Source organism: Hemiscyllium ocellatum, chromosome 32 (assembly GCF_020745735.1).
Source record: "Hemiscyllium ocellatum isolate sHemOce1 chromosome 32, sHemOce1.pat.X.cur, whole genome shotgun sequence".
NCBI lineage: Eukaryota > Metazoa > Chordata > Chondrichthyes > Orectolobiformes > Hemiscylliidae > Hemiscyllium > Hemiscyllium ocellatum.
In genome coordinates, this window is record NC_083432.1 from 16,500,556 (window position 1) to 16,525,814 (window position 25,259).

At 40.7% G+C, this 25,259-nt stretch overlaps 1 protein-coding gene across 5 annotated transcripts in view; it reads right to left on the reverse strand.

Annotated features, from left to right (window-relative positions):
* Positions 1-1,188: 1,188 nt before the first annotated feature.
* The window catches only part of arhgap27l (Rho GTPase activating protein 27, like), a 233,246-nt gene continuing 209,175 nt past the window's right edge, over positions 1,189-25,259 (reverse strand). For all 5 annotated transcript variants that reach the window (XM_060849018.1, XM_060849015.1, XM_060849016.1 and 2 more), the window contains 7 exons: positions 23,757-23,847; positions 21,726-21,854; positions 19,943-20,041; positions 18,346-18,423; positions 13,708-13,842; positions 11,739-11,844; positions 1,189-8,944 (listed from right to left, as the gene is read on the reverse strand). In XM_060849018.1, the coding sequence (XP_060705001.1) occupies positions 8,746-8,944; positions 11,739-11,844; positions 13,708-13,842; positions 18,346-18,423; positions 19,943-20,041; positions 21,726-21,854; positions 23,757-23,847 (837 nt within the window). In that variant the 3' untranslated portion in view covers positions 1,189-8,745. The remainder of the gene's footprint in view (positions 8,945-11,738; positions 11,845-13,707; positions 13,843-18,345; positions 18,424-19,942; positions 20,042-21,725; positions 21,855-23,756; positions 23,848-25,259) is intronic.

The window sequence follows — 25,259 nt, forward strand, 5'->3', positions numbered from 1 at the left end:
GTCTGTGCAGACTGGAAACAGGCAAATGGTAAAACACTTGGCTTTAGCCTCACTACCTCAAGTTAGGGAAGGGGCTGTTTACCAGGACTTCTGTGCCTCACCACTGTCAACTTAAGGCACTCACACTTGTATGGGCACTCGGCAAAGGTCATGTGATAACTCCCATAGTTCTAGAGTAGGCCAACATTCAGTGGGGTTTACACTTTTACACGAAGAAGCTCACACTTGGATAAGGTAACCATTTCCCTTGCCAGAGAGAGCAACAGAGCCAAGTCACAGCTAAGGCAGAAGATTGTTAGTTCAATTTCCACTCGAGACATGAACACACAATTCAGGCTAACACTCCAGTGCAAGACTGAGGGGGTGTAGCTCTGCCAGAGATGCTGTCTTTCACATGAGATGTTAAACAAAGGTCCTTCTTCACCTACTGAAATGGACAAAAGCTCTCATAGTACTAATTCAATGAAAAGCAGGGGAATTTTCCCTGGTGTACTGGCCAACACTTATCCCTAAACCAACATTGCTAAAACAGTTTAGCATTTTACGATCTCATTGCTGTTTGTGGGATCCTGCTGTTCATAAATGTTGCATTCCTGCCATTAGACATTGATAATTTCTTATTCAGCAGTCTTGTGTGGACTGAGGATAACCTTCTTCCATTCCAGCTTTGTGGGTCCTGAGGGAATAAAATAGTCTAATGCTGGATCCAGACTATCACGGACAGGGTAGGTGGTGTCTGATGAGACGGGCGAGTGCTTGCACATCGTACCAATGTTCAAACCCATTGGCACCTTGGCGGATAGCTCTTCTCCAGCTTGGGCAGGTTTGGGGGGAAATGTTGCATTCTGCAGGTTGAGGACATCCATGAAGTGTTTCCTTTGCCCTCATTTGCAGTTGCTGTACAAAGCTTGGAGCAGCAAATGTGCATTGGGAGTCACATGTGAGACATGCAAAAAAAATGTGGACCGCCCAATGCAGTTGCATCAACAGTGACTGATCTCAAAATAAATTCAATGTTTGGGGATATTTTGAAGTTGCATAAGGAACTCCTTTTTGAATGGAATCTCATTTCTCCCCAATCCTTTTTGTCAGGACAAAAGCAATTAATTAAGTTTAAACAAATTCCAAATAGGCTGACATTTTAATTTCTTTATTACAGAAAAAGGTTAATGTACACATTTTTGTTCAGTGTGCAATAAAGCTCCAATAATTTCATAATTCATTTAATAACCATTTATGTAACAACAGCAAAATACCATACAGGCAACTGGCTAAGTAGAAAAAGGTGAGATACAACTGCAACTCCTGAACGGAATCTTATTTATATAGAATTATATACAAGAACTTGTATTTATATTGAGAAACGTCTCAAGTGCACTTTACATATGGGGCAAGACATATACAAATTAAGAGCGCAAGGGGACACCTAATTGTAGAGAGGTAGATAGCAAGCTTAGCATGGAAAGAGATGACAAGTTTTATTAGGCATCAGCTGTATACAAATGATTCAGAGATGCCAGTGTTGGACTGGGGTGTACAAAGTTACAAATCACACAATACCAGGTTATAGTCCAAAAGGTTTAATCGAAAGCACTAGGTTTCAGAGCGCTGCACAACCGCCTGATGAAGGAGCGGCGCTCCGAAAGCCAGTATGCTTCTAATAAAACCTGTTGAATTATAACCTGGTGTTGAGACATTTTTAACTTTGTATAGAAGTGGACTTTGTGGAGGGAAGAGAATATTAAGCTTTTTAAAAGGAGCCTGAGGTGGCTGCAAAAATGATAAAAAGATGTACTGGCTTTAGAAATAACATTCCTGAGGATTATGTTGCAATTACTGAGGAATCTAGTCTGTCAGTGACAACTAGAGCATATAGGCAAGTTTCCTATGGGAGTTTGACTGTAGGAAGTTCACACTAATCAGTTGAGTGAGGCTCAATTGGGATGGAAGGGATCTGAACTCAAGGAGAAATCCACAGAATTGCTGGAGAGCAGAAGGAAGCCATTCAGCCCACCATGCCAATTCACCTAGTGCCATTCCCCAATGACCATGCACATTGTTCCTTTGCAGGCAATAGCTGGCTTCTCTTTGAAATGTGTCTTGAGGTCAATCCTTTGGGGAGCCAGCAGAGCTGAGCAAGTGGAAAAAAAGAAAAACAGATGGGTCAGTAACATTTTGTGAAGGGAAGGTTCAGAGCTACAGCCTTTGAAGGTCAAGCAAGGTGATCACTTGGGAAATGAGGCCATTAGCTGAGGATGGAGTGATGGGCTTTGTAGAAGCTGAGGGAGTGGACAATTGCAGAGGTGAAAGGAGATGGCTTTCAACTGCAGTAGAGAATGAAAATTCAGCTCAAAGTTAGAGAATACGGAGGTTGGACAGAATGAGGCTAGATATCCAATTGCATAGAACCCTGTCCAATTACACCATATGTAGGGAGGTATCTGGCCAACATGTGACTCCAGACCCACATCAATGAGGTTGACTTCTAAGTACCCTCGAGGCAATAAAAGTTGGCCGAGTCAGTGATGCCCATATTCCTTTACCTAATAATAACTAATCAAACTTGCTGAGTGATCTGTCTTTTCCAATATCAGTGCTAAATGGATGGAGATAGTTTGTTCAGTTGACTAGCATGTGGGTTAGAATAACACCAACAGCATGGTTTGTCTTATTCCAGCTGAAACAGACCCCATCACCTGCATCCTCACCTTGCCTTTCACTCGCAGGCAATTGAAAACCAACCAGGGACAGAAACAGCCAAAATAATCGGTTCAGAATGAAGCAGACAATGGGCCAGGGCAATGTATTCAGGCATAGCGGGCACACATACACACCCACCATTGTCTAGAACATAAAAGCAGCCATGCAAATACAACATTAGAGCACCCCATCAGGTATGGTGCATACCTTCCATCCTTCTTCTCCAGTGGTATGGATCCGTCACCCCAAGGAACCAACTATTCAGCTGTGGTAGATGCTTTTGAAGCTTTGCCCTATTGATATCCTCACCCTGATGTCATGTGCACACTTTCTCAGCAGGGATCAATGGATAGCGATCTGCCTCCCTTGTCCCAAATTTAGAGGCAGTGTGTCCAATTGCAATGTCCTAGAACACTGCAAGAGGCCAGGGATTGAATTAGACGCTATTGGTCCAGTTTAGAAATCCATCTCTCCACAATGGTCGGTCAGGGAGTCCATTACACTCTTTCATTTTCTAACACTGAATATTCATTACATTAGGTACTTTAAAGTCATCAGGATTTCAAACTTTAAATTTTTGCCAAGTGTCCGACACTATAGGTAAAGGTGAAAAGGGTTAACACTTTCACTTCTTTAAGAGCTGCCAACTTTGTTGTATTTGAGGCTAGTGTCAGTGTAAGAATCAAACTCTTTTCTCAAAATAAAATAAACAAGCCTGGAACCTTAATTTGATTTCATTTACAGTGATTTTAAATAATATATATAACTCTAGAATCTTTATTTACAATTTCTCAGAATGTTACGTTCTAAAAAGTTAGAGAGGTTACATATCATAAACACAATCAGTAGTTATGAAGTAGAAGCAATCTGCAGATTAATAAAAACAGTTCTTTAAATGTTATGGAATTTGGAAGAGGGCATTCATCACAAGAACATGCACAGCTACTACCTTCGCCACATTAAGTGCTGTTGCTTGGTAACCCTTTTGCCTGAAAAACAGCTTCAACATGATTCCTTCCTAACCCAGATGCTTATTTTCAGAGACTGTGCATTGCAAGTTTAACAATTCCACTAAAATGAGAAGCACAAGAAACTACTTTCCAATCAATGTATTAAATAATGTGCATACAAATATTGTAGAAAAGTCACAGTTGTATAATAACTGTATAATCTGGGACTAAGGCAAATCCACTTTAATGCATGAACTTTCTGATGGGTTTTATTTTACACTGGTAGGAACACTTCCATTTTAACTGGGGTAATCTTAGGCAGGGTGTGGCAATTTTACTTTTAAAAATTCAACATAGAGTCATAGAGATGTACAGCACGGAAACAGACCCTCTGGTCCAATCCATCCATGCTGACCAGATATCCCAACACAATCTCGTCCCACCTGCCAGCACCTGGCCCATATCCCTCCAAACCCTTCCTATTCATTAACCCATCCAAATGCCTCCTAAATGATGCAATTGTACCTGCCTTCACCACTTTCTCTGGCATCTCATTCCATATACGTATCACCGTCTGTGTGAAAAGGTTGCCCCTTAGGTCTCTTTTATATCTTTCCCCCTCACCCTAAACCTATGCCCTCTAGTTCTGGACTCCCTGACCCCAGGGAAAAGACTTTGCCTATTTACCCTATCCATGCCCCTCATGATTTTCTCAGCAAGCTCACTGCTCTCCAAATGATTCAATAGTTATCATTTATTCAATGAAGGAAGAGCATTTCATCAGTCAACTGCTGTTTAAGGCATGTTCACCTGGAAGTGGTAACATGAGTAGAACAGAATTGATTCAGGATGAAAAGGGGTATTATATTTTAGAGTCAGTGTGAAGTTCTCACTTTTTTTCCTACTAGGGCAGTAGATGCCAAACCATCCCTTATAGACAGAAAGTCTCAACGTGTGGCATTCACACTAAGTAAAATAAACACTATACCTTGATGCAGTCAGAGGAACCATTCTGTTTAAATGGATCTCATTTACCACCCCCTGAGAAAAAGAACAGGAAGTGACATCACCAACCCAAGGATACCTAAACACATCAATAAGAAGCGATCCACACCACCAGTGCTTCACCGGAGGCTCAATGATGATGTTACCTAGTATGGTGACGAAATGTCTGAAAACGAACCTTCCAGCTTAGCAAGCAAACTTACATCCAGAACCTCAACTTGAGCTACAAATCTTCTCAAAACTCATTAAGACTGAACTTCACATTGTATAGGAACAATATGGGATTGAAGATTGCCAGTTAACTGAAACGAGGAGTTGTGGAAAAGAGAAAGGCAATCTGCTAAGAGGTTATCTGACAAACCTCTGAGTAAATATAATTTTTGTAATTTTCCACCCTGTCATGTAGACGTCCAAATCAATAACTTACACCCTTTGTCCACCAGAGAGTATACTTTCAATCAATTAATGTGAATTTTAATTCAGGGTGGTGTCATGCAAATTTCTGGCTCCTTCCCAAAGTATGTATTTTTGTGTTAGAGTACATTTCCATAACATCTACCATCACAAAATGCCTCAGAGGTTCTTATGTATATGGTGAGTCATGAGATTATATTGGAAGTCGGAAGTTTGCAAAGGGATACTCCCAGATCATAAAGCAGGCTTATGAAGATTACAGTGCCAGTAAATGAATCACCACTTAACACTGTAATCAATTTCAAAGTCTCTCCTTACCCTTTTCTTAGGAGCGTTCTCTGGATACTGCCCGAGAGTGACTACAACTGTCTTCATGGACTCGGACATTGCTGCTCAGTTGTATATACCAGAAGGGGATGGTGTTAGTGGAGGATATTGGAAGGTAGATCCCCAAAGTCTGCCAATCTCTGCTATCAGTTTTGGCTTTCATCTCCCCAGTGAGAACCTCACAAATAGTTTGCATTTCTTCCAGAAATTCTGAATGGGACTGGTAGTTCACCAAATGAACATTGTAGACTAAGAAATACTGACATAGTTGAGTCCTGTCAATATTGATAATAAAATATGTTGAGGAATTTTCAGTGCTCTTAGAGACAGTGGCTATACTGAATATCAATTTCTAATATTACAGTTTGGGAATTTGGGCCTCATCATGCAGTGCTTTCACAGGCTAGGTAAAATGTTTCATATCACCTCTCTGACACCACATATATCTCTATACTTCTCCAGTTTATTCCCACCTGCTGTGGGGACACTGATGCCTGAGGCCTGGCACCTCTTCTCCATGAAGGAGAAATCAATGATGCTCTCTCCCATTATGTGACCTGTTTGGTCTCACGGATTCAATGGAAGGTCACATGATGAGCTCACCCACTGTCCCAGAGGATTTTAATATTTTGGGTTGCAATGGAGTACTTCAATTAAACAGATTCTTAAACACAGACTTTTTTTATAAATCTGGAGTGAAACTGACATGCCACTGAATCTGAATTAAGACTGCTAGGGCAACTAATATTTATAAACTCTGACATGTCTGACTGGATCACATGGTTGTGATGTCACATTGCTGTTGCTGCACTGCAACATTTCCTGTAGGTTATACCACACATGGTCCATTTGCCCACAATGTTTTCCATCCCCTTATTTCTAGTAGCAACATTGAGCTTAAGTCAAACTCTGCAGCGAATTGCTGAATCTTGCAACACAACAAAAAGGCCATTCAGCCCCACTGGGCCTATTCTGGCTTTTTGACAGAGCAATCCACTAAGCTGTTCATTCCACAGATATTTGAGTATATCTCCATTTGTCCATTTAAAATCATTACTGAATCTGGTTCACCCGCTTTCTCCAGATCACAACCTATTGAAATAAAAAAAAAGTTGCATGTCATCTCCCCTCTGAATCTTTTGCTGATTATCTGAAATGTGCATTATCTGGCTACTAATCCTCCTGCCACTGGGCACAACTATCCCATATTACTGTCTCAGAACTCTCAAAAAGTCATCCACCATTCCAGCTTGCTCTGTATTTCAATAATTCTTACAAACATACATAAGAACTAGGAGCAGGAATTGGCAATGTTGCCACCTGAGCCTGCTCCACCATTTGATATGATCTTATCTCAACCTCAACTTCACTCTCCTGCATGCTTCCCATAATTCTTTAATTGTTACTAATTAAAGTTCTATCTACCTCCTCCTCAAATTTATCCAGTGTCCCAGCATCCACTGTGCACTGGGGTGGGGAATTCCACAAATTCACAACAATTTAGAAGCCATTCTTCCACATCTGTGTACTGAATCTGCTACTCCTTATCCTAAAACCATGACCTCTCATTCTAGATTTCCTCACAAGGGGAATCATCTGCTTCAAGTCGATTTGCATCCTTCTCCCTATTGCTTCCTTAAGTTCATTTGCATTGTTCAGCTTCTTTTTTGTGCCTTTCCTAAGATTGTCAATAATTGCTTTCAGTATAAGCAAGCTTCCAGATGTTGTGTGCACCTCAATACTGAGTTCCATAGCAATGCTGATCCCTTCTGGCCAAATCTCTAACTAGATCCAGCTTCAGACATTTGCAACATTCCAAGTTTGTTCTACCTTTAATGCTTGGAACATCAGAGACAAAGTCTCCACAATTTCATGGTTAGTGAGGGGTTCCTCATTGGAATTGCAAAGTCAGAAAATCAACTCCAATTATTTTGGAGAGTAAAATTTCCTTTCACATTGGTATTATTTTAAATGGTGAAAAAGAAATGGAATCTAGAAAGATGGGACTGCTACTTCAAACTCATTTTTTTCCAATTCTTTTCTTGGAAAGCATCAATTCCATACTTCCTCACTCTTCCCTTTCCTGTAATGTATTATATTAAACCACAAACCTGATTCTGCCTTACCACTACTTCATTTACCTCATTCGACCTCCCACTCTTCTCGAACTTAATTGGTATCCTGCACAATGGGCCTTTTATCTAGGTTTTCAAGGTGGGGAAAAAATAAATACCTTGATGATGAAGTAATCTGAGAACATCAGGAGTTGTACAGTAAATAAACTACACAATGGAATGACTCTTCACAATTCACTAAAGTGCACATTCTAACTCCTCTAAACTCCACCTCATACTACCTACCACAATTGTACTATCCATAGTCAGAATGTCCTTTTTGAGTAAAACAGTTTCTTTGAAGTGTTAGAGGAAACTACACTATTACATTGCTGTAAGAACACAGTGTATTCAGTTCAACTCCAGCACTATAACCCTAGCTTGCTTGACTATCTGACTTAACAGCCCGGGTAAATCATTTCCAATATGACTTTCTCCCACAGGTTTCAGTTACTCATGTGTGATATAATCTCCAGTGTTACAATTTTCCCAATTCAATGTGCTTTCATAAACTGCACAATCAATCATTATACACAATATCAATAAATAGCAATATATAAACATGAACATCCAATACCTTGGGAAGCTAGATCCAGATCTTATTACTGATTTCACATCACATGTAAAAATGCCTCAGAATAGATAGATAGATAGATAGATAGATAGATAGATAGATAGATAGATAGAAAGATAGATAGAAAGATAGATAGAGAGAGAGAGAGAGAGAGAAGCACACTTTAAAGTGCTGTGTGCTGATTCATGAAATAATCCTGCTGGGCAGAATCCCAAGGACTACATGAACCACACAGTGAAAGCAGCAACTAGAAAGACTTTCTCCAAAAATCATTTCCAGGCGCGAGTTGAAATAAGCACAGCACCTCGGCTGGATGCAGGCATAAGGATCTCGGAATATCGAAAACAAAAACCACAGGCACAACAGCAAAGCAAAGTTGTCGATCAGATGGGAAGGCTCATTTGTACTGTGCCTCAGGGCTCAAGACACTGTCCACCCAGAATATGACCCATTTGGAATAATGCTTCTCCATCTATAAACATGAAGTTGAGTCAGACCAGGTCCTGAGAAACAGCCTTTCTTCTTTTTGCATAAGGCTATGTCTGCTAGGTCAAATGCATGCAGACACATCTAGCTCCTTATTACTCTAGGAATGCACTCACACGCAAACATACATACACACACCAGTCCTCTGTTAGGCTACACTGCCCCATTCTGTTGCTCATCTAAAAACGGTCAATTCCTGGCTTTCATTAAAAAGGTTTCGGTATTGATTAAGAATGAACTCTACAATCTGGTTCTGGTAGACCATGTGGACTGCGATGTTTCCTGTCTCTGTCTCTGGTCTCAGGAGGGTGGGGCCAAACACAATCGCCATACTCTGGGAACTCATCCGATTCTGGTTGCGGTAGTCTATCACACTAGAAGAGAGTGAAGGAGATTATTATAATTTGGAAAGCCACATGCTATTTTATATCACCATTATTCAATCCTAAAACATACCATTAAAATTGTTCTTGCATTCGCTTTGAGTCAATGCCCATATTAGAAAAGGGACAAAAATATTGGATAGCAGGCAACATAGCTCATCTCTCAAAAAGATTTAAGTACAAACATTTCAACCCCATCCAGCCCTCAATGCATGGCCAAGTCCATATCAGTAGTTCCCATTGATTAATTTGGAGCAGGAATAATAACAGATTTTTGCCTCTTTAACCCTGGATCAATGTGATACTGGGCTAAATTTACATAGTACACAAACAGGCCTTTAAAAGCCCAGCTGCCTTTATCCAGTATTTTATACCTAGTATTAGCTCAAGTAGAATGATATCAGCATGACCCCTTTTACTCCTGTTTAGCTCGTACTTAGTGAGCTTCCACTCTAACTCACCAATACTTGTCATCTCAACTACCTGCAGTATTCAGTTCCACAATCTAACCAACCTCCAGGTCAAGATGTTTCTGTTGAATTTCCTATTAGGTTTAATCAGGCATTTTTTATAGCCCTTGGTTTTGGTGACCCCAACAAGTCAAAAACATTTCCTCAATGCCTACCACATCAAATCTTTCATAACTGTAAACATTAACTAACTCCTCACAGATTGGAGTTTTTCAAATTCTATCTGATTCCTGGGAATTCGTTCATCAATGGATGACCTTGCTTGGAGATTGGTTGTGATATGAATTATTTCCTCAATTTTTAAATGAAGATTCTCTTATTGATTAAACTCATAAAGCAATATGAAAACTGGCCAAGGACTGTGATATAATAAAAACCATAGATCTGCAGATGCTGTAAATCAGAAACCAAAACAGAAGTTGCTGGAAAAGCTCAGCAGGTCTAGCAGCATCTGTGAAGAGAAATCAGAGTTAACATTTCTGGTCCAATGACCCTTCCAGATCCAAAACATTAACTTTGATTTCTCTTCACAGGTGCTGCCAGACCTGCTAAGCTTTTCCAGCAACTTCTGTTTTTGTGCCACCATATAATAGCTAACTGAAACCGTTATTCTTGTGCAAGTTTGGCCAGGCAGCTGTTTGCCTCTGAGGCACCATGGCTGAGCTAAACTATATTCACACAAAACCATTAACCACTAACCAAATAAGCCAAGGACCTCAGTTGCTTTCCTATTCATAAGGCTTGGCAAAATCAGGCAAATCGTGCCATATTATAATGACCATAACATAGATCTGATAACTCTGCCTGGATTGAAGATCAAACCTGCACCATTTCAGGTCTAAATCTTTGTATTTCCCTCATTTATTATAACTTATTGATGATCTCTGCACACTAAGTACTGCTATCACTTACACAGTGTATCCTTCATCCTGTATCAGAGTGTTTTGAACCATCTGCTCTATTAATGCATTCCCTTACAAGCACCATAAAAAGCTGGAATTCCTTAGCAGTCTCTTTCATATGGCCTAGAGTTTTAAATTCCTCTTCTGATATAATTAGACCTCTGTTTTTCATTTTTCTAAGTTTCCCTCCTAATCCCCTCAATATTGATGAACTTTGACCCTTTATCTCAATTTGAACAAACAATCCTTGATGACTAATTTCCCCATAAACATCCACTTTAAATAAATCCAGTATTGACTTGCCAATATCATGTGCAGCATAATCAAATATAAGCATTTCTAATTGAATACTCTGGTGGAAGCACTCAATGTTAATTACAGCACAGGTTAAAACTGGTGGACTATATGGTAAATCAAACAAGGGCCACCTAACTCTTGCTAATGAATGTTGTACTGAAAATTAATCACACCTTGTTATATAGTGCCCAACTTCAGATGACACAAAAATGTTTGTGGCCAATTAAAAATAACTATTTGAAATAAAAAACACAGTTTCTATGATAAAGTAGAAATACCATGTTTAAGTGTTTCACAACTTTACTCCTTAAACATCTTTCATAGAATCCCTACAGTGTAGAAACAGGCCCTTCAGCCCAACAAGTCCAAACCAACCCTCCAAAGAGTAACCCACCCAGACCCTTTCCCCAACCCTACTGTCCTATATTTATCCCTGACTAATGCTCCTTACCTGAACAATATGGGTAATTTAGCATGTCCAGTTCACCTAATCTGCACATCTTTGGATTGAGAGAGGAAACCAGAGCACCCGAGGAAACCCACAAAAAGACAGCAATTGTGCAAACTCCACACAGACAGTCACCTGATGCTGGAATCGAACCTGGGTCTGTGGTGTGAGGCAGCAGTGTTAACCACTGTGCCGCACTTGCGTTCACTTAGAATCATTCAGCATGGAAGCAGACCCTTTGGTCCAATCAGTTCATGCTGACCATAAGCCCAAACTGAACTAGTCCCACCTCCCTCCACTTGGCTCATATCCCTACATAGGGCAGGTGGGACTAGATTGGGTTGGGATATCTGGTTGGCATGGACGAGTCGGATTAAGAGGTTTGTTTCCATGCTGTACATCTCTGACTGTATGTACTTCTCCAAATGTCTTTTAAATGTTTTAAACTCTGGCTATCAACTGATCTGCTTTGTCCTAGATGGCATCAAGATTGAGTGTTTTTGGAGCTGTACTCATCCTGGTATGTGGGAATGATTTGTGACTTGTAGACGGTGGACAGGCTTTGGGAAGTTGGGAGGTGAGTTATTTGCTGCAGTGTTCCTAATCTCTGGCCTGCTTTTTGGGGTTTTGTACTATGTAATTCATCCAGAGCAAAAACAGGTACTCACTTGCACAAATGTTTGAAGAGAACTTGCATGGTATCATGGTTGGACACAGGGAGTGAATGGATTAAATCTTTGATGTATGTCAAACGCTGTCCAGGACCTCCTAATTCTGTGGGGAAAAAGAAGGTATCATTTTAACTTTTAGTGCAGTGTTTGGGGGAAGAAAACATTTTTCCCCAGTTTTGCCACAGTTGTGTTTTCTCGCACCATGACCATTTGAAGTTGGTAACAAACTTGCAGGTCCTGCAAGTATCAGTCTGATAAAGGTCCAGCGAAGTGCACCATAATACCATCCAGCTCAATTGGCAGTTTAACATAAACTAAACTTATGCAAAAAGAAAAAAAAGAGTATAAATTCATTTGCTGCTGCTTCACCTTCAATCCAACTTGTCAATAGTGGTCACCAGAAGAACTCAAGGAATAAATATAACTCACTTATTTTACACACAGGGGTGTTAGGACCTGTGAAAGGTCATGACTCTACAAGGGTGCTTTGTAGGAACATTATCAATTTTGGCTATTATGATCAAAAGCAGCAACACACAGGATACCTATCCTGCTGGATATAGATTTCCACAGCTTTCAGTTTCTCACTACAAGGCAGTACACTTCTGACTGTTTGCTTAATTATAAACATGAAGAAAATCAAAGAGATTCCCAGAGGAGATAAGATTTCCTTGGTTCACCAGTCGTCTTTTTGGCTTGATTTTTAAAAAAAGTGAAACACTGCATTAAACTATAAACTGTATTCAAAAGAGCTGCCAATTCCAGTTATTAAGAAACTAAATCAATTAACCTGCCTAGTTACAGATCCTGAAAATGTACTGTTTACATGCTGGCTACAAATGAGGGAACTGAAATTCTCCCAGTTTGTCACTGATTCAAAACTGGGTGGGAAAATGAACAATGTAGTCAGGTTAAATGAAGAAGTGGGCAGCTGGGATATAGAATATAATGAAAGGTAAATTACCACTATAGCAGAGAAAATAGGAAACAAAGAGTTTTTTAAAAAAAATAGACGACAGACTAGTGAATGTTGGTGTACAAAAGGATTTGGGTACACTTGCACACAAATTACCAAAACAGAAAATGTTGGTGGAGGAACCAATAATGGAAGCAACTGATATGTTAGCCTTTATTATTAATTAATTTTTTTCCTTTATTCTTGGGGTGTGGGCTTCACCGGCAAGACCAGAACTCGTTGCTTGGCCTGTTCAGGAAGCAGTTCAGTGTCAATCACATTATTATGGGTCTAGAGTCACAAACAGACAAGGCCATTACCCAGCAGATTTCCTTCCTATATTATTGAACCAAGTTGGTTTTTACAACAATCGTACAAATTTCACGATTGCCATCAACAATATAAATTTTATATTCCAAATCTATTTATTGCCTTTAAATTCCAGTAGCTGCAGTGAGATTCAAACCTACTACCTGACAGCATTTGCCTGAGTCTCTGGATTACCAGTGCAGTAACATTACCACTATGTCTTTCTTTATTCTTGAAACACAGCAATAAGGAAGCTTGACGGCAATCTTTTATATTGCTTTCATGAGATAAAGTGCTTTGTTATCACTTACAACCAGTTGCCACTGACCTGACCACTTTCTACCACCCAATCTCAATTCCCTCTGAAACACAAGTATCTCCATAGAAACCATCCATTTTGAATGCAATATCTGTACATTAACTAAGACCTTGTGTAGCACATTATATTCTTATCTTGTTAATGTTTTCTCAGGTTTTCCCCTGCAATGCAAACTGTCATAATAATTAAATGTTCTGATCATTAGTTGGCTCTGTTTGATTCCAAAACCTCTTATGTATGCAAGGTGACAGTAAAACAAAGACATGGGCGAGGTCACAGGCAATTTACACTTCTCAATTTATCAAAAAGCTGCTAGCAAAAGCAGCAATTGGGGCATTAAAATTAGGGAGCTTTTGCACAAAGAATATTTGACCTTTACTTACTCATTGCATTGATAAAACTCTCAAAGTAATTAAATGGGAAAAGTGGCTCAGGCAGTTCTCGGAAGAAGAGCTTCAGGGCCCCAGTGATAACATGGACATCATCCCATGGGCCTTCCTCCAGGTTCACACTTTCATCTGTGAAAGAAAGATAACAAATAAACAAGTTAAGCTACAGGGCCACCACTGACAAAGACTTACACATCTCCACATAACTGGAGTTTACCTGCTGAGGAATCCTTAAGTTGCTTGACCTTAATATGCAATAGTCGAGTCACATCTTCCAATGAAAATGACATTGTCCCAATCCCAGTTATACATTCCAGCACTGTTTGACTGGGTCACGTGTGGCTGTGCGATGAGAAGAGCTGTGATCTCCAAACTGGTCAAGTAGGTTTTGATTCTCATTGCCAAAGTTTATACAAAGTTTGGCCTTTTGGGGAAGAAACTGTCATCCCAATAAGAGCCATTTTGTTACTGCCATGTACAAAAATTTGCACTAAAATTGGGACATTATTTACAGTATAGGCAAAAATTGTCCATTTGTGGTGCATTGATTGCTAAACCCTAGGATTTAGTGACTTGCTTGGTCACTTCAGAACCACATTTAGGCCCCACCAAATAAGGGTAACAGATTCAGTGTCCACATCACTAACGGCCTAATTTTCATCAAGTTGGAAGGGCTTGTGCCTGGAATCAATCTGTTCCACTCTGTTCCATCCATCATTTTTGTGGTGTGGGCTATTTCAGGTATTTCACAGAATCATTGGCACTTTTAAACATGCAGTTACCTTCAAACACAACCAAATTATGTCACCCATGTTTTTGAAAAATGATTTGTCATAGAGTACAACATGAAAACAGAGCCTTTGATCAGATATCCTAAACTAATCTAGTCTTATTTGCCAACATTTGGCCCATATCCTTTCAAACCCTTCCTATTCATATACTCAACCAAGTGCCTTTTAAATGTCATAATTGTACTGATCTCCACTACTTCCTGTGGCAGCTCATTCCATACATGCATTACCCTCTGCATGGAAATGTTGCTCCTTAGGTCCTTTTTAAATCTTTCTCCTCTCACCTTAAACCTATGCCCTCTAGGTTTGGACTCCTCTACCCTGAGGAAAAGATCTTGACTATTCACCCTACCCATGCCCCTCATTTTATAAATCTCTATAAAGTCACCTCCCCAGTCTCTGACACTTGAGGGAAAATAGCCCCAGCCTATTCAGCCTCTCTCTACAGCTTAAACCCTCTGACCCTGGCAATAATCTTGTAAATCTTCTCATAGAATCATAGAAGCCCGACAGTGCAGAAACAGGCCATTTAGCCCAACAAGTCCAAACCAACCTTCTGAAGAGTAACCCACCCAGATCCATTCCTCTACCCTATTACTCTACGTTTCCCCTGACTAATGCACCTAACCTATACTATGGGCAATTTAGCATGGCCAATTCACCTAACCTGCACATCTTTGGACTGTGGGAGAAAACTAGAGCACCCGGAGGAAACCCACACAGACACAGGGAGAATGTGCAAACTCCACACAGACAGTCACCTGACGCTTGAATCGAACCTGTGTCTGTGGTGCTGTGAGGCAGCAGTGTTAACCACGGAGTCACCATAAACTCTTTCAAGTTTAACAAAATCTTTCCTGCAGCAGGGAGAACAGAATTGAACACAGTATTGCAAAAGTGACCTAACAAATGTCTTGTATAGTTGCAAGATTACATCCCAACTCCTGTACCAAATGCACTGATCAGTAAAGGCAAACATAGCAAACACCTTTTTCAGTACCCTGTCTGCCTGTGACTTACTTTCAAAGAACTTTGAATGTGCACTCCAAGGTCTTTTTGTTTGACAACATTCCCCAGGTCCTTTCCATTAACTGTATAAGTCCTGCCCTGATTTGCCCTACCAAAATGCTGCACTTCACATTTATTGAGATTAAACTCCATCTGCCACTCCCCAGTCCATCAGCTTATTGGATCAAGGTCCCATTGTACTCTGAGGTAACCTTCTTCACAATACCACCATGTCTTTTGACATTTGAGGGAAAGTTATAAATCTGCCAGAGCTCTTTGGAGAAGTAAGCTACCCTTGTTGAGAGGGTGGATACCCTTCTTTGGAATTGTTAGGAATAGACTTGAATGAGTATATAAAAAAAATGAATAAGGTCTTTGGAACTGACTTGCTGTCAAGTCATTTGAATACACTGTTTTTTAAAGTTCGAAATAAAAAAGTCAATCTGTTGACTTTTTTTTAAAAAGCAGCCCATGTGATTTCAATAGATATTTGTAGACATAAGGCAGAATTATTGATATAGGTTTAGTGCTTTTTGACTGCATTCACAACTGATTATTATTGGATTGGGAAGGTCTTAATGTCACAATTTGATTAGCAGCCCATAGAGGTTATAAACTTGTCAGTGACATGGGGCTAAGGTTAAAATGTTTGCTTCTCCAAGTTATGAAGTAATTTAAAAACATTTCTTTAAATACTGGATTAAGTACTTGAAGAGAGTTAGAAACACACTTATCAAATTAGACTTTTTAAATACTATGATGTAAGTTGTAAATACTAAGAACTTTATTTCATTTAATCACAGCTAGGCTGCCAAAGTCTGTCCAGGGATGGATACTGGAAGAGTTGGCATAGTAGGTGTAAGAGGGAAAAAGTGAGGACTCCAGATGCTGGAGATCAGAGTTGAAGAGTGTGGTGCTGGAAAAGCACAGCTGGTCAGGCAGCATCCAAGGAGCAGGAGAATTGACGTTTCGGGCATAAGCCCTTCTTGATGAAGAGCTTATGCCTGAAACATTTATTCTCCTGCTTGTTGGATGCTGTCTGACCAGCTGTGCTTTGCCAGCACCACACTCTGTGACTCTAGTAGGTGTAAGAGCAAAACATTGTTGACGGAGAGCATAGACAGGCACTAGTTAGCATGGATGGGGCATGTGGTGCCATTAGAAGAGTTGGGGAGAATAAGCACTTCACAAAAGAGAGATTTCAGAGTATGATTAAAAGAGAGGAGACTTCATTTAATATTCATTAAGTTCCTATCTGACTCTCACGTGAAAAAGTTCTGCTGTCTGTGTCTTAATTAGAACCAAGCCCCATGTCCCCATCACTCCTGAGCCACTGAAATACAATGACTTCTGTTCAATGCTTCAAATTTAAAATTCTCACTTATGTGGACAAATCATATGACCTTACCACTCCCTCACTGCCCTCTTGTGCTATCCCAAAAGACTGAGGAGCAGAAATTAGGCCATTCAGCCCATCGAGTCTGTTTCACCATTCAATCATAGCTGATACATTTCTCATCCCCATTTTCCTGCTTTCACCCCATAACTCTTGATCCTAAAGAATCTATCTGAGTCTTAAATATACTCAATGATCTGGCCTCTCCAGCCTTCTTTGGCAATGAATTCCACAGATTCACCACTCTCTGGCTGAAGAAATTTCTCCTTATCTCTGTTCTAAAAGGTCTTCTCTTTACTCTAAGGATGTGCCCTTGGGTCCTAGTTTGTCCAGCCATCTAACCTGTCCAGGCCATTCAGTATTCTGGATGTTTCAATTAGGTGCTCCCCTTCATCATTCTAAATTCCATTGAGCACAAACCCTCAAATGTTCCTGAGTTGTTAAGCTTTTCATTCCTGGGACCATTCTCGTGAACATCCTCTGAACACGTTCCAGGGCCAGTACATCCTTCCTGAGATATGGGGCCCAACACTGCGCACCATGCTCCAAATGTGATCTGACCAGAGCCTCAGAAGTACATCCCTGCTTTTATATTCTAGTCTTCTCAAGATGAACGGCAACATTGTATTTGCCTTCCTAACTACCGACTCAACCTGCAAGTTTACCTTGAGAGAATCTTGGACTAGAACTCCCAAGACTTCTGAATTTTCGCCTCGTTTAGAAAATAGTCCATGCCCTTAATCTTCCTACCAAAGTGCATGACCTCACACTTTCCCATGTTGTACTCAATCTGCCACTTCTTTGCCCACTCTCCTCACCTATCCAAATCCTTCTGCTGCCTCCCCACCTCCTAAATGTTGCCTATTCATGTACCAATCTTTGTACTGTCTGTACAGAATGCCCTCAGATCTTTCATCTAAATCATTAATGTATAAAGTTAAAAGTTGTGGTCCCAACACTGAGCCTCGGGGAACACCCACTTGTCACCAGCTGCCATCCTGAGGAGGACCTTTTTATCCCCACTCTCTGCTTTCTGCCAGACAGCCAAGCTTCTATCCATGCTCACACCTTCCCTCTGACACCATGGGCCCTTATCTTACTCAATAGCCTCTTGTGCGGCACCTTGTCAAAGGCCTTCTTGAACTCCATAGCTGGTGACCATGTCTGAAGTCATTTCAACCCCCAAGTTCTGTAATTCCCTTCTAATTCTCTTTGCCTTTTTCCTTCCTTTTAGATGCACCCATAGAAGCTGCATCATTGTTCATGTTTTTGGATGCCTCTCCTAATGGTAGGGTGCTGTCAAATTCTACCTGATTAAGCTTCTGTGAACACTTTAGGAGCTTTTACTGTGCTAAATACAAGTCAGCAATGTAGTTTTAGCAAGCTTGAATTGAATTAGTTTTATTGTCACATCTTTGCTAAGCGATGAAGTCTCACCATGATTGACTTTGTAACGCAGCTTCTGTATGATCGCCAGATTCCCACTGACTCTGTACAAGCCATCAATATCCAAACCTAACAGATGAGAAAAGAAGATCATTGAGAATTCTTTGCATGGCACAGCTTTCAGTTTGAAACCGGAGAGTCCTGTTGAGAACAGGCCAGGAAGGTTGACACAAGGATAGGACAGAACAGCAACGTCATGTTATTATACTTGATACATCATAAGTATTATCTATACTGATGTATGAATCAATGCAAAGAGAATTTGCATGGTTGCTCAGTGGTTAGCACTGCTGCCTCACAGCACCAGGGAGCCAGGTTTGATTCCAGCTTCGGGCGACTGTGTGTGGACTTTGCACATTCTCCCCCTGTCTGCATGGGTTTCCTCTGGGTGCTCCAGTTTCCTACCACAATCCAAAGATGTGTAGGTTAGGTGAATTGGCTATGCTAAATTGCTTATAGTGTTCAGGGATGCATAGGTAAATGTAGAGTAATAGGGTAGGGGGATGGGTGTGGGTGGGTTACTTTTCAGAGGGTTGGTGTGAACTTGTTTGGCTGAAGGGCCTGTTTCCACACTGTAGGAATTCTATGATTCTAGTCTATGAATCTATGAATTACATCAAATGTACAAGATGGAGACAGGCCACTCAGTCCAAATGGTCTCTGGTATGTGTGTTTCACAAAAGTTCCCTCCCATGCCTCATCTCACCCCATAATTTATTTATCTAGCATTTCCTTAAACTATATCAATGTGAACTCTAACCCTACTTATTGTGATATTAAGTTCCATGTTTCAATCACATCTGGGTCAAAAGGAGTTAAATTCTTAGATAAGGCTTTCTCAAATCAGGGCAGTGGTCGTATCTGAATCAAACAACAGAAAAATAGGTGCTACATCAATTCCCCGAAGATACATTCTTGATAATTTGTTATGATCCATAATCAGGATACTGGCAGAGTTTTTATAATCCGACTTTAGGACTAGATGAGATTTCGTCACATTCCCAAAATGCTGGTTTTTCATGCTTGGAAGAGTCACACAGACAAATCATGTCATGATGGGCTGTGCAATGTTCCATTGCTATTGATCCATGCATGGCTTCACTTCCTGTCTATTTGCTGTCAGCTCTCAAATTGTACATTTCCTGTTGGTGACATCATCTACCATGTGCATGTATATGATATCCAGCTTCATTGCTTTCCCCCTGTTCTCCACTCTGGATGGTGTGAGTGACAAAGGAGGGAGAGGAGACATTATGACAGAAAGAAGGGGGAATGAGATCATATATAGAGCTGACAAAAAGAGGTATAAGAGCTATTTAGAGAGCAAAGAATGGACATCAACCAGAAAGAGACAAAGTGTCAGAGAAAGAGTTGGAGAGAAAATGGTAGAGATAGACAAAGTTTAAGGGTGGAACTCAGAAAAGTTTGCTACAAGGAAAGGGAGGAATTTCATTTTCTCTGTTAATGATCATCACGATGAGAGATCGAAAGGTAAAATTAAAAATGTTTGAGTTGTGTCTGAAATGATATTCCTCTGACAGTAATCAGAAAAGGTCCAATGTTAAGTGACAGAGTTCCTAAACATTACCTCGTTTCTCCACAGCTTGAATGCACTGCATCACAAAATGTGGCACTGTGGTGTTTTCCCTTTGGCACAGGTCTGCCAAACAGCAGCCAAATACTTGATCTGTAAAACCCAAAAATCATATAATGCTGAGTTTCTAGCCATTAAACACCAGCCACACTACAAAATTCAGAACAGTGAATGAAGATCAGAGGAGTTAAAGCAAGGCAGGACAAGGTGCTGTAGAGTTTACATGAATGGGTACATTCTCCTAGAATGGTGTCTATGGTAAAATGTATACCATCCATATTACATTTACAGGGCTGATGTAGTCAGATCATTGCACAGTTAGTGCAAGGATGTTCATAGACTTGTGAACTTCCCATCTGAGATTATTTTGTATTCACAATATACATGCTCCAACTCACCAATTACATTAACATGGTGGAATACTATTAACTAACAAGCATGCACTGATATAAAAAAACATGAACAGTGAAATATATGATTATACAGAACAAATAATGACGAGATTAATAGAGAGTATGATATTCATAAACCATTAGACTAATATTTCTGATAATACTCAGATTCAATTAAAATTATTCTATTGAAAAATAGTATGTCACAATCCTCATCTTTCACAAAGCATCTCAAGAATCCCTGAAGATTGGTACTTTCCAAAATTTAAGAGAAGACCTCTGCCTTCGCATTCCTCAATCCTGGTTGGGGAATTTAGAATACAGGTTATTGTCTCAGAGTAAGGGGTTCAGTAATTGGGACTGAGATGAGGAGAAATGTCTTCATTAAAAGGGTTGTGAATTGTTGAAATAGCCCACCAGCAGACAGCCATGGATCAGGCACCAGGTACATTCAAGACAAATGTAGATGGAGTTTTGGGAACCAAGGGAATTAAGCTATAAGAAGATACAGCAGGAGGTTTGAGATGATGCAGAAAATCAGTATATTCTTCATATGAGTATAACCAGTTTGAATGGTCAATTGTCTTTCTTCACTTTATCTTTTTTCATTGTTATGCTTTTTATGATATCATTTAATATTTCCTGTACTAAAAAGAAAACCTCCCAGTATGTTTGAACATAGGCCTTATTGCAAACTAGTACAATAGGCCAAATGTACTCCTACTGTATTAATTCCTGTGACTTTGAGGTGGACAAAATGTATAGAAATATAGAACAAAAACAAATTGTTCACAGTACATAGAAAGTTACTGAGCAGCACTGCTGCTTCTGAGGCCTAGCTGCCTGTGCCACAGCAATGCCAGATTCTGGGACTTGTTGGGAGGGGCCTGGAAAAGAATTAAAAGCAAGGACCAGTGTGTGGCTTTCAGTTGCCACCCTCCCAGCTTCATCTGCACCCTCTGCCATGCCCAGATTGGCGCAGATTGAGGGCCCCATCCCCACAGCCCAAGTAGTGGGCCGCTCACTTTTACTGTTCAGGAAATCTGCTGGCGGTCTCGCCTGCTGTAAGCAGGGTTAATCGTAGCTGTGCCACGAAAAGGCCCTTGTTTGAACACTTAAGGATCTTAATTAAGTGGTGGGAAGGTTTTCTTAGCCAGAATTGAATTTCTGTGACTAGAATACGGTAGATTTTGATGCTGACTGATCAATTACCTTCAGGAGAGAAAGATTCCACCTAGGGAGTCTCAATTAAAATACATCATATTGTTAGCTGTTGGAGGGGCCCTAATGAAAACGAAATGGTTGGCAGGTTATGGTAACTTGTGCATTGTCTGAATGTTCTGTAGTTTTTTTTTGCTACGCTGCCTCACATCATCTTCCGTTACCTTGGATATAACCCTTTTCCCTCACACTTTGCAGTGTTGGTCTCCGCAGCAAGAATCTTTTCAATTTGACCTTGACTTTCTTGTGATCTGCGGTTTCAGTACTGCTGACCGAGGTACTTCTGGGAACCCCTGAAATAAAGGTCAAGAGAGAAAGAGTTAATCCTGACATCACTTCCTGTATACTGGGAGCAAGACAGCTCAAAGTAGGGTGCGACCAGGGAACTGCACAAATCTTTACAACACTCAAAAGCAGTTCAAAATGTTGTGATGTTTCAAGATGGAGATCGTTTGCTCCCAGCATTTGATTCATTGAATTAATTTGTACAGAAAGAGACAATTTGTCACTTCAAGTTCTTTCAAGGAACTTTCCTTGCAACATTTCTCCAAGTGCTTTTAAAGTCATTATTGAATCTGCTTCAACCACCCTTTCAGTCAATGCTTTTGAGACTTAACCCATTCTGTGTAAAACAAATCGTTTGATCTCCCCTGTGGATCTTTTCACAATTACCTCAAATCGCTCTTCTCTGGTTACAGACATCTCCCCAACCCTGCCCATCATTCTTACTAAGTTGTGTACGTAACCATTCAGAAATTACTGCACAAGCCTCATTCTCAGAACAGTAATAGGTGTTCAGACCTAATGTGCTGAAAAGATATAAGGGGACATCACGCTAAACAAAAAGACCATACACAACTCAGCTTTAAAGGGAACATTGTTTCTGCCATTTAAAACATTTGGTCCTTATTTTAATATTGTTTCTTTTCCATATTTTCAGGATTCAGAATTTAGACCAGAGTTCCTAAGGGACGTGGGAAGGACTTGAGAGTGAATGAAGTCATTGCAAAGGTTCATTCCTGTTGCAGTTGGAGAAAATGACTGTCAAACTGTGCACAGCAAACAGCATAGAGATAAGTGACCACAACAACTTGTCTGCGTAGCGTTACTTCAGAAGAAATATTAGGTAAGACTGCTTTGCTTTTGTTCAAATGGTACCATGGGTTCTGTGATGCTCACCCACCATTTACCTTTAATCTAGATGGTGGTGAAGCCAACAGTGCAGCACTCCCTCAGCACCACACTGGACCTTCAGCCTGGATTTTGTGCTCAAGTTTCTGAAGTAGGATTTTGAGTGCACATCTTATGATTTGGAGGGGAGTAAAAGCAAAATACTGCAGATGCTGGAAATCTGAAACAAAAGCAAAGCACTGGAGAAACTCTAAATGGTCTGGCAGATCTGTACAGAGTTCACATTGTGAGTCCAACATGATTCTTCTTCAGACCTGGCTTCTCCAACAGTTTGTTTTGATTCAGAACATTGTTTTGGAAGAATTTGGAGAAGAATTTAGATGAAACAGACCACCGGGATGCTGGAGAAGCTCCTGAACGTTGCGTTGAGGGAGACTGAGATCAAAGGAGGTGATGGGTGTTCTGTGCAAAAATAGATGTTCTGGAATGGACACAACTTAGAACTAGATCATCATTTCGTAATTGCGACTAGGTCAAAATGCTGGAATTTCCTCCCTCACAGCACCAGTGTCCTTGCACCATATGGACTGGAGTAGTTCAACAATGAAGCTCACCACTATCTTACTAAGGTCATTTGGAATGGGTAAATGTTGGCCTTGTCACCAATGGTATAATTGAAAAATCATTTTTAAAAAAATCATAGAAGTGGGGTAGAAAAATGCCAGAGAATAGGCAATTATAGCACCTTGGGAAGTGATTGGGAATGAGTCGCACACCACATGTAAAAATAGAAAGGTCATGGGTGGATATACATTTGCCTCAGCCTGTCAAAGCTCCTGGAGACAAGCAGACTGCATCATTACTCAAAAACAGCTATGGAATGTTCAGACCCAGTGAAGCAATTTTACAGAGAATAAGGGAGAGGTGAGAGACACATCGACGTGAGGTCCTCGAGAATTGGATCTGGAGTTTGGTTTAATTCTGTAATACAAGAATCGGAAATTGGTCCATCATTCCACCATTGCCCAATGGTAAATACACTACAAACTCATTCAGACATTTACCACGAATCCTCTTATCATCCTTGTCTTTGCTGTTATATTTCTCTGGTCCGGTTACATCAGCATCAACTTCATCTGTGCTGATAGTATCCACCTTAAATGGAGAAGCAAAGGAGAATACATTGAATTAAAGCCATTACACATGGATGTTAGAGATTTGTGGGTATTTCTGAGAATTATAATCTGGAGGATAATGGACGAGAACATGCTTTGCCTCTGACATAGTCGTTTCCATTTTTCACAAACCACACACTGCCTGTAGGCTAGACCCATCCTCATACCTGCCACATGTGGTATCTATGGTAACGAGCAACAAATGAGGAGAAACTATAAAAATATTGCAATCCTGGACTGTGGACATCATTCCAAATACAAAAAGGTACCTCCCAAAGAGGAAAACACCAATATCGAAGCAGTAGCTGTATGAGAAAATCACAACCCACAAGTTCCCCTCTAAATCACATCTAATTCTGATCTGGAAAGATCACCTACTCCTTCAACATTGCAGGGACCACATGCTGGAATTCCCTACATGACAATATTCTGGGAACACCTTCACCACATGGCCTGAAAAAAAAATATGGCTCAGAAATAGGCCATTCAGTCCTACCACTCCTTGTCAGTATTAATGCTCTATTTCACCTCTGCCTACCATTTTCCTCATCTAAATTAACCATTGTAACCATCTCTCCCCCATAGTTTACCCTCCCATGAAATATTACTGATGGAGCAATCTGAAATCAAGATTTAATCAATTAGAACTAGGCTTTATTGTCACACCTTCCCCCACACCTCCGTCCAAGGCCCCAAAGGATCCTTTCACATTCAACAGAAATTTACCTGTAGTTCCACACATGTTATCTACTGCATCTGTTGCACCTGATGTGGTCTCCTCTACATTGGGGAGACAGGACGTCGACTTCCGGATAGTTTCAGAGAACATCTCTGAGACAGCTGCATCAACCAACCCCAATACCCTGTAGCTGAACACTAACTCCCCCTCCTACTCTGCCAAGGACATGCAAGTCCTCGGCCACCTCCATTACCAAACTCGGACCACCCAATGCCTTCTGTCTTTGGACCCTCCAACCACAAAAGATCAATGGGAATTTCATCAGTTTCCCATTTTCCGTCTCCCTCACCTTATCCCAGCCCCAAACTCCCAACTCTGCACCACATTCTTGAACGGTCCTACCTGTCCATCTTCCTCTCCACCTATCCGCTCCACCCCCCTCTCCGACTATCTCTTCATCCTCATCTTCATCTACCTATTGCATTCCCAGCTACCTTCCCCCCACCCCCCACCAGCCCCAGCCCCGCCCCCCCCCCTCCCATTTATCTCTCAGCCTCCTTGGCCCACAAGCCTCATTCCTGAAGAAGGGCTTAGGCCCGAAACGTCAATCCTCCTGCTCCACGGATGCTGCCTGACGTGCTGCGCTTTTCCAGCACCACACTTTTTGATGTATGTTCATTGATATTGAGATCCATATTCTTCTCTCACACACA